The following is a 10,306-nucleotide window of genomic DNA, read 5'->3' as shown; positions in this document are numbered from 1 at the left end:
TGGTGGCTTCTTTTTAAATAGAGGACATTTTCAGTCTCATAACCACTTGTTTCTCATTCAACATTGTAAATAGGTAATTAGCAGTTAAAAAGTCAAGAAAATCAAAACTTTTTTCTATATATTCTGATTTACCTATAGCAACATAAGAAAAATAAGAAAAATGTTTAATGAGCATGAATGACTAAATGAGGGAATATGGAAAAAAAGAGGTATCAACAGAAAGGCTTATAACAATTTCAACATGTTTTTTTATTTGCTCACTTAACATTCCAAACAAAATGACATTTTACACTATTGCTTTTACTTAAGAAGTCAACTGCCTTATCCAAAGTAGACAAAAATCCCAATTCCTTTAAGTGTCCAAGTGGTACTTTTCCCCCAGAGAAAGCTACTTGAATACTTTAACAGAAACACAGAATCATCCTATAATAGTAAGGTAGTAGTTGGGTCTTACCTGTACTACATTTAAAACTTTTCTCATCAAAAACTGAATACAGAAAAAAACCCCAAACACCTCCACTCATGATTCCTCTCAGATTTTTAACAATTCCACTAATCTTCATTAAAAATTGCTTTTGTAGAGAGGTGTATAAATATGAAAATGGAAAGTAAGCCTCCCCACACCTGTTCATGGAGAAGTAGGGTAGACCATTTATCCTGAGAAAACAGCTGCTGGTCCCCATTATTTCAAGAAAGATAATAAACATTATGGCCCTCCAAGTCAAACCTCCTATCTTCTGTGTCATGATCATGTGTAACCTTTTCTGTTCTAGCTGCAAGCATCTATTTTTCATACTCATGTGATGCTTCTCCTTTGAGCAAATCTTTGATGAACTTATATTTCACTGAAGGTTCTCAAAGGGGAGAAAGAGTGCATGAGCAATTATAATACTGGAACAAAAGTGAAGAGTACATATATTTTCACGTAGAAAAAATACATACAAATCCAAGTAGCTCCTAAAAATACGAATCAGATGGGAATTTTTAAGAAAAAGATTGTTTTCTAAACTGTAAATGGTGCCAGTAAGACACTGATTTTTACATCTAGCTACATCATCATACTTATGTACAAAGAGAGGTTGGTATAGGTTCACTGATACCCCCTGATTTCTCCCATTTCTTTAAAGATTGTCTTTCAGACCCTATTAAAACCATGACTATTAATTTTTTAGACTACTTCCTGTCACTGACACACTCTCTTCAATCTGGCACATACAAAAATTCATTTCAACATTTATTTACCTTTTTGATGCTAAAACTAACATAATTTTTTGGCTATTTCAATACCACAATATTCTATCACTACTTTGGCATTTTACTAATCATTATAGAAATAGGTAAGATTCTAAATATGGATTTTAAGACTACATAAAATTCCAACTACATATGTCAAAAGGGAAAGTAGGAAGGTAGACACAATTATATTTCTGTTTTCATGTATATCACTATCAAGAGTCTGAAGGCCCATGTTGCATTCTAATTTACAACTGACATTGGTGACATTTTGCTTGGCTTCTAGACTCAAACCTAGAATTTAATAGTGGCTTTTAGATCAATTTGCTGTAAAACTATCTGAAATGGATGCAGATTATTTTAAGCAAAAATAGAATGATACTTATAACGTATATATGGAGGTGGATTTAAAGAACATATTATTGAGCAAACTTTATACCGACATTTTCTTAACATCATCATAGTTTTTCTTCCTAGAAGGGAAAATAATTACTTAAAATTTTCCCCTTCCATACTTAAAGCATTCTTAAGTATACTGACAAAGGCTTAAATCAGTTCAAGTTCTCTGCTGTTGGAGGATCAAAATACAAAGATAAGCATTTTCAGCACAAACATCAAAAGATGAACAGAATTGCTTTCCATGTAATAGTTAATACCTTAATACAATGAACTTGTCAGGATTTTGCGATGTATCATATAGCTGGACAATAAAGCATGAAAATATTTTTTAAAAATTAAGTGAAGACATTCCCAAAGTTGAGATGTCCCCTACAAGAAACCAATTTTTAAATTCCTGTAATACTGAAAAGCTAAATTGCCACTATTGTAATAAAAGGAACTAAAATTTTAAAATAATTTTATCTTATTGAGAAACTAATTTTAACGCATGCACTTTAAATGTATGTGCTATACAACACTGCGTCTTATTTTCCAATTGGATATGTCTTACCACTCTTCTCTTTAACAAGTTTGAAAGAGAAAGGTCAACAGACATGAGCAAATACTTAAAAAGTCTCTAGTCTTGCTCTATTATATACGAGCCAGTCCTTAAACACTTGATATACACCCACATTAAAAGGTGTGCTAAATATCATCATGTTTTAGATGAAATTATGTCTTCAAAAGGTTGGTTTCTGTAGGATTTAAGGAGAACTTAAACTTTCCTGCTTTAAACTTTAGTTTTGCTATCAGTACAAATGTGTAAAACACACCAAGAAGAAATCATTCCCATAAGAATCTCATCACTATATAATCCTTGACAGCACTTGCTGCCCTCCTGAGATTTTAGGAGAATAAAACTATATAAAATGCACAGTCATCATGTCATCTTCAAGTTATTTTAGTATCCCACAAACCGTTAACATAAAGTTCATACATCGTTATCTAAAAACACCATGGAGTCAAAGAGAAGCAAGAGTTAACAGTAAGTCAAATAAACCAATGATGTTTAACTGAGATTTTTTTTAAAACAAACTTTCTTAAGTTTCAAAGACAGTTTTATTTAAATAAAAACTGTCTTTTATAATCTTTTTGTTTTTTATATAATCAAGATTTTCTTGGCAAATACATCTCTTTTCATAAACATACATAGGTGGAGATCTTTCATACACAAGTAAAGCAGTTTCATAAACATACATAGCTAGAGAAGAAAACATTAAGGTTCTTTTCTACAACTGATAAAAAGCAAATACTGAAGATGAGAAAATGCCTTTAAGCTTTCAAATAACACTGTGGCATTTTAAAGTGTGTTATTTAAAAACAAAAAAGCTAGTCACCAATACTGTCATTCTCTCATCAGTTATGCTCAATAATCACAGAAACCCAAAAGGAGGCTATAATTCTTTATTCTCTCTGCCGTATCTCTACTCTGTTTGCTACTAATGAAGCAACATTATGACATGTAATTAAGATGCAAACAAAGAAAATCATAAAGAAACACTCTTCCTGTTAATTACCCTAGAAATAAAAATCAGACAAAATTAAAAACAGCCATTTCCAAACTAAAAACCAAAAAAAAAACCTTAAAGAGCTTTGAAAAAAGATACCAACTTGATCCCACAACACATAAAAATGAAAATTGATTTTACACATTTTAATCAACCAATTTAATACAAATACCTGATTTATACTTTTACACCAACGGGCTAAGTCCCAAGTTCCAAACTGTAGCTCGCATGACTCTACAGAGGGGATCTTTGGAAGGATAAGGTACCTTTGGAGAACAGTGTATAAACAATTGTAAACATACACTGATTGTCCACTAGCTTTCTTAAATAGAATTTCTGAAATATTTTTGTAGGAAATTATATATAAGAGTGTAATTGATCAGATAATTCCTATTACAACATATAAATTCTGTTGAATGTGCAAAATGTGGTAGAAATAGAAGATACAGTGGATGATTTATACTTTTAAAGTAAGTGCTACATTACAATCCAGTAGAAGTCCTTTAATCTTTTCATGAAACTTCTCTCTATACAAGTTGAAATACATAATGCTTTCTGGTTCTTCTTCAAACCAAAACTTGTCAAATTCATAGACAAGATAACCTACAGTTAAAGAAAAACAAAATATTTAGTCCTCAATGTTGGAATCACATTCAAACCATCTCATTTTTACAAAGTATATAACCATCCTTTAAATTCCATATTAGAATACAATAATCAAAAGTAATCTCAAAACTATTAGAGGCCTGAGGAACTAAATAAGAAATGTTTCTGTATGTTCAAAATGAACAGCAATTTCAATAAACGATTTAGTGTGCATTTACTATTGGTCTCAAAAATCAACAACGTCCCTCAAGCTTAAAAGATGCAGGACTTTCAGCCGGGACAGTGACTCATGCCTGAACTCTCAGCACTTTCAGAGGCTGAGGTGGGCAGATCGCTTGAGGCCAGGACTTAAGAGACCAGCCTGGACAATATGGCAAAACCCCATATCTGCAAAAAGTACACAAATTAGCCAGGCATGGTGGGATGCGCCTGTTGTCCCAGCTACTTGGGAGGCTGAGGTGAAGGGATCACTTGAGCCCAGGAGGTCAGGGCTTCTGTGAGCCATTATTGCACCACTGCACTCCAGCTTGGGTGACAGAGTGAGACCCTATCTCGAAAAAAAAAAAAAAAAAAGGTGTAGTACTTTCAAAAGATACCTTGAGAAGTTTCCCGAGAAACCTCTGAAGCACAAAAATGCAAGTAATGAGAAAATGTTGGATAAGGCTAAAGTGTAGGAAAGCTATTTCCTACTTAATTCTTGATTTCTAAATCTAAGAGCTATTTCTACTTTTTTTCAATGAGCTATCAGCATCTTCTCTTTAAAAAAAAAAAATCCACTCTAAATCAGCTTTCCAAATTTTTGGCTTTCAATATCGTCATTATGGTAGCCAAATTAACCCCCAAAATGTTTTTTTTTTTTTTTTTTTTTTTGAGACGGAGTCTCGCTCTGTCGCCCAGGCTGGAGTGCAGTGGCGCGATCCCGGCTCACTGCAAGCTCCGCCTCCCGGGTTCACGCCATTCTCCTGCCTCAGCCTCCCAAGTAGCTGGGACTACAGGCGCCCGCCACCTCGCCCGGCTAGTTGTTTTGTATTTTTCAGTAGAGATGGGGTTTCACCGTGTTAGCCAGGATGGTCTCGATCTCCTGACCTCGTGATCCGCCCGTCTCGGCCTCCCAAAGTGCTGGGATTACAGGCTTGAGCCAACGCGCCCGGCCAACCCCCAAAATGTTAAAGGTATTTCATGAAACTGAACTTGTTTATATACACACACACACACGTAAACTTAAACGTGAATTTAAAACCACCCAGCATCAAAATATCTATCAACAAGTACATAAACAATGTGTAGCATATCATGGAATATTGCTCAGCAATAAAAATAAATGAGCTAATTTGTCAATTTAAAAAAGTAACAAGTAAAAAAAGCTATTAATACACATAACAAATTATGCAGAAAGAAACCAGACCAAAATGAGTAAAAACTGCATGATTTCACTTAAATACAATTCTAGAAAATAAATGCAAACTCCTCTATAGTGACAAAAAAAAAGTGGTACCTAGGATGGTAGGGGGAGGGGCAAGAGGCATGGATTACCAAGGAGCACATAAAAACTTTCAGAGGTGATGATTATATTCACCATTTGGATCATGGAGATGGTTTCACAGGTGTATACATATGTTAAGACTTATCAAATCATACATATTTAAATATGTGCAGTTTATCATATGTTATATAATATGTGTTTACCATATACTTTAATAAAGCTGTTAAAAAGTAAAACAAAAAATAAAAAATAAAACCACCCCAGTCCTACTTTGTATGTAATCAAATGTATTTATTGAATTATTTTTTCAAATATTTCTACAGTGCTCACTAAATGCTCATATATTGTCAGAGCAGCCCTAGGATGCAAGTACTATGTTGTTATTCCCACTCTACCAAAAGGAAACAGAGGTGCAGAGAAGTTAAATGATGTGCCCCAAATCACACAGTTTGTAAGTGGTCTCTGTTGCAAAAGCCAATGACTTTACACAAAAGGGTGGCTAGACTATCATGATTGCCTACTATGAAAAAAATGGAAATCCTATTTTAATAATATTGGTCATAAAGCAAACATTAATGGTTAAAATCATCATATTCCAACACTGAAATATCATTTCATAAGAAGGCCAGTTTAAGAAAGATTTTTGGATTATTCTCAATATATGATAAAACAGATTTTTGTCAACCATGATATACAAGTAATATCAAGAAATGAAGCCTCTGAAGAAATACCATCTGCTATCTCTATCCCCCATACACTGTTAGGGATGTACAATAAATACATTTAGAGATTAATGTTCTGCATAGTATGATAACGGAGATAGCCATCCAAATTTCATGGCCATACCATTTGTTTTGGTATATCTGGTTATTATGTTTTAGATATTTACCATTCTTATGTCCTTTAAATTGCTTTTTCATTACTGTCAGTAATGTGGCCCATTCAAATGACTACATGGGCCTGGAACAAAATGCTCAAGTTAAAGCACTAGGAACTTCATGCTTCAGAGTGAGGCTGTTGACCTATAATATAAATCAGTGTCAGAGAAAGACTAACTTGAAGAACGGAGACTATAATAGCTAAAGTGATTTAATGTGACATCAGGAAACCACAGGAAAAAATACTGAAATTCTAGGAAACTGGCAGGGCCATCCTTGGCATAAGACCCCCAAAGCTTTGCCAAAAGTGATGGAACAGAGCTGTTTTCCATGATGCACATATTTTGTCCTTTTGAGTCCAGATGTTTGGAACACTTAGACTCTGTAGAAATTGCCATATGAAATGTCTAAACCTGAAATTCCCTGCATGTATTTACTGCAGAGGTTAAGGATAAGAAAACCATAGGAAGGGGGATTAACTGTAAACTTGCATCTCACTGGGGTGATGAAAATGTTCTAAAAGTGGATGATGATGATGGCTACCCAATTTAGCTCATTAAAATCCATTTAAGTGTAATTTTAAAATGGGTAAATTCTATGGTATATAAATTATACCTCAATAAAGTTGTTACTGAGGCATAACTTCCTTGTTATATAAATTTGAGGTGTTACTATTTGGTTTTTTTTGGAACCACCAAACCAGAAGTCCAGCTAAAATTGTGGCCCTACAAAACTAGAATGGAGACATCCTAGACAGGAATATACAGAAGACAGAGGTCCCCAAATCCTAAGCCCTCCTGCTGGAATGGTGGTCAGTAACTTTCCACAATCATGGCAGATACCTGCTCACAGTTTGGACGTACAAGATGACAATGGTGCTAAAAAGCTAACCTACCAATGTTTCCAGCCCTTCCTACACAGGACGCATTAAAACAAAGGCAGAGAGATCAAAAGCAAAGGGGGAGATGAAGGCAGATCGTAGGGAAACAAAAAATGTGGAAACTAATCTCTTAACTGTTCTTCCTTCTGGAGAGAAACTATGACCTTGGAACTAATTTGTGCAAACCAATTGATCCCACTCCTCTAACAAAAAAAGTATGCACATTCAAAAGACAAGATTTCAAGTTATTATTCTAGTTAGAATACGTTCCTCCTAAGAAGAAAAGCAGAACCTTACTTAAGATGTGAAACTTCCAATGGTAACGGGTATGAAAATCAAGTTTTTGGGAAACTTCTGCTTAAAAGGTACATAGGTATATGTGTATGTGCATTTTAATGTCTCAAAATAATTGAAAACCATAAGCTTCACTGTTTCCAGGATGATCTATATAGCTCGATAGATTGAGCTGACAGGAGGCAACTGAAAGGGTTCTACAATGACTTTTCTACCTCAGATATTACACTTTAATGTCCTTCCTATAGAGGAGCCAGCCGAGATGGTGTGAGGGTGCTGGAGAGCAACAGTTCCCACAGATCCTCAAGTTCCCTGGTCTTTAGGGGAAAACTACTACACAGAGGTCATTTTGTACCGCTTTCTAACCTACCACCTTCCTGTATATATTGAGATACGGGAAACTGCTTAATTGTTTGGGGAGTTTTTAAATTGTTTTTATATTTATGTTCAACAGGTAGCTAATGAACAAGGGATATATTTCATCTAAAAAAAAAAAAAAAAAAAATAGAGGCAAGTTAGCAAAGTCCCAGCGACAACACTTTGGAATGGTAAAGGAAAGCATCTCATGCCTGCCAGAAATCTTCAGTACACTTGGGTAGAATCATCAATGCTGTCCTTAGGGACCTGAAACCTGTCCTTCCATTTAAAGACATGCTGCATTGGCTCCTACTTTGTGTAAGCATGCCCATATGATTCTTTATCCTTATCCATTAAGGGAGAAAAAGGATCTGTACATACAGTGCTGGGGTTAAAGTAGAGGTTGGGCTGAAGATATATATTTTGGCATTTAATGCACATTTGGCATTTCAAGCAAGGGACCAGATGGTATCACTTAGGAAAAGTATGTGGGCTAAAGAGAGGAGTGGGCACAGGCTGGGCCCTGAGGTGCTCCTACATCTAGTAAGGTAGTGGATGTCTACAGGAATTCCTGTGGTGCAGGAGAAAAGCCAGGAGAATGTGGCATCAGAAAAGTCACGATAATGTTTCCAGAAGAAACGTGTGGTCATTTATGCCCAGTGCCACTAAAAGGAACAAATAACATGAAGAAAAAACATGGCAATGGTATTAGGCAGCAAAAAAACTTGGTGTTTGAGAAAAATCAGTGTGAGCAGTCATGGAGAGAGAAACTAAATTGGAATTAGATAAAAACTGGAGATGAAGAAATGAAAAACAGCAATTATTGAAAAAGTTTCCTGAAGAAAGGGAGCAGAGAAATGAAGTAGTATCTGGAGGTGGACACTGCATTAGGGGGAAATTTTGATTCTGAAGATGACAGCTCCTCACTGAATTCAGTGACTTTGTCTTCTCTGCTATATCCCCAGGGCCTAGAACAACACCTAACACACAGTAAACGAATAAACTTCCCCGAGAAGAGCACGTCTAAACTGAGATTTGGAAGATGAGAAGGCATCACTTGGAAAGAACAGAGGGAGCTGGAATAGTGTTCAGGCCAAGCGAATGTCACTTGCAAAGGCACAGAGTCAAGAGAGAGCATAATATATCTGAGCAACTAAAAAGAAGACTGGGATGCCTCCACTATAGAGTTTGTAGGGGTGTGAGGGGGGCTGGTATATGGCAAAAGATGAATCTGGAGAGGTTACCAAGGTTCAGATTACGTAGGGCCTTATAATGGGAATCCTTCGAAGAATTTTTGGCAGTGGAGTAAAATGATGAGATTTTCATTTTAAATAACTATACTTTCAATGTGGAGAAGAAATAGAAGAGTGTTACCATAAACAGACCGCCAAAGGCTATTACAGTAACCTAGTAACAAAGGCCTGATATTGTACAGTTACAATGGGGACGGAAAGAAACAGACACATGCAAGAGAAAGTTAAGATGCAGACAAAACTGGAATTAGGGTGTAAGTAAAGGCAGGAAAGGTTCTGCGAAAAAGAGACATGGATGATATTTTCAACAATGGAGATGAAGAAATTATGATTTGGCCACCTATTATCTAAGTAGTTTCTTATATGCTACTAACATGCAAATGACATTCTAAAGACAGAAAAAGATCAAGAAAAGTAGTATGTGAAGAAAAACTAGATTTGAGTTCTTTGCTTCTGAACAATAGCTTCAGAAGATGGATTCATTCAATTAAACCTTCAGTATTCAAATATTATCACTAAAAGTGAATGGAACAGAGAAGTAAAGACAGCTTTAGGAACAGTTACTTAGTATCTCTGACCTACCACAAGAAAATCTGGCCTTGAAATTCAAGGCAGGTGGAGGTGAAAAGTTCCTCTAAATTAAATTTCCTTCCAAAAATAATAAAATAATCTGCAAATGGTCTGTCCTGTCCTTAACAGCATTCATTAACCAGCATCCAAGAGGGAAAATATATTTTGTAGTTAGCTGGAAAATGAATGCTTAAAGAAAAATTACATGAATCTTAGATGTGTCTACATGTGAAATACTGCCTTTCATAATCAGCAAATATAAAAACTGAAGTACAGAATACTCTTGGGGACTCATCTTCCACTATTTTCTTGTTTTTCAAAGACCCTAAGTAATAAAATGATAAACACAAGTTATATACTTCATAGAGGCAACAGATTAAAATATATGTTATACATTCCTAGTGGTTTAAGAATTATCTTAGATCTAGTTTTAACTCATTTTAATACTCACAATAAAACTGATGAAAGTGTTCCATTGTTGGTATACCAGGAACAAAGTTATAGAGATGAAACTTCAAAGCTTCACTCTTCAGTAAGCTATAAGCCATCTCTGTAAGATTGATTCCAACTATTGCATAAGAATACCTATGTCAGAAACATTACCAGTTACACCAGCTAGCCGAATAACTCATAAAATAAATTAAAATTACGTTAGGAATTAGTAGAAAATGACTTCAGGTTTAACACAGTATTGCTTTTATGATAATCTCTACATGGTAAGAAAAATATACTAGAAAGAATTTAACATTTTTACTTTTAAAGCCTGTATATTTTTCTGGATATAATCTAAGGAATAAAAATAAAGC

The 10,306-nt window shown here is 35.0% G+C and overlaps 1 protein-coding gene across 3 annotated transcripts in view; it reads right to left on the bottom strand.

Moving 5' to 3' along the window:
* Positions 1–225: 225 nt before the first annotated feature.
* The window catches only part of ELMOD2 (ELMO domain containing 2), a 30,045-nt gene continuing 19,964 nt past the window's right edge, over positions 226–10,306 (bottom strand). For all 3 annotated transcript variants that reach the window (XM_007999850.3, XM_007999851.3, XM_007999852.3), the window contains exons 8-9: positions 9,952–10,085; positions 226–3,782 (exon numbers count right to left, since the gene is read on the bottom strand). In XM_007999850.3, coding sequence (XP_007998041.1) covers positions 3,637–3,782; positions 9,952–10,085 — 280 coding nt within the window. In that variant the 3' untranslated portion in view covers positions 226–3,636. The remainder of the gene's footprint in view (positions 3,783–9,951; positions 10,086–10,306) is intronic.

The sequence above is a fragment of the Chlorocebus sabaeus genome, chromosome 7, assembly GCF_047675955.1.
Source record: "Chlorocebus sabaeus isolate Y175 chromosome 7, mChlSab1.0.hap1, whole genome shotgun sequence".
NCBI lineage: Eukaryota > Metazoa > Chordata > Mammalia > Primates > Cercopithecidae > Chlorocebus > Chlorocebus sabaeus.
The sequence above is the reverse complement of the archived record's forward strand: the minus strand, read 5'-3'. Positions and strand labels throughout refer to the sequence as shown.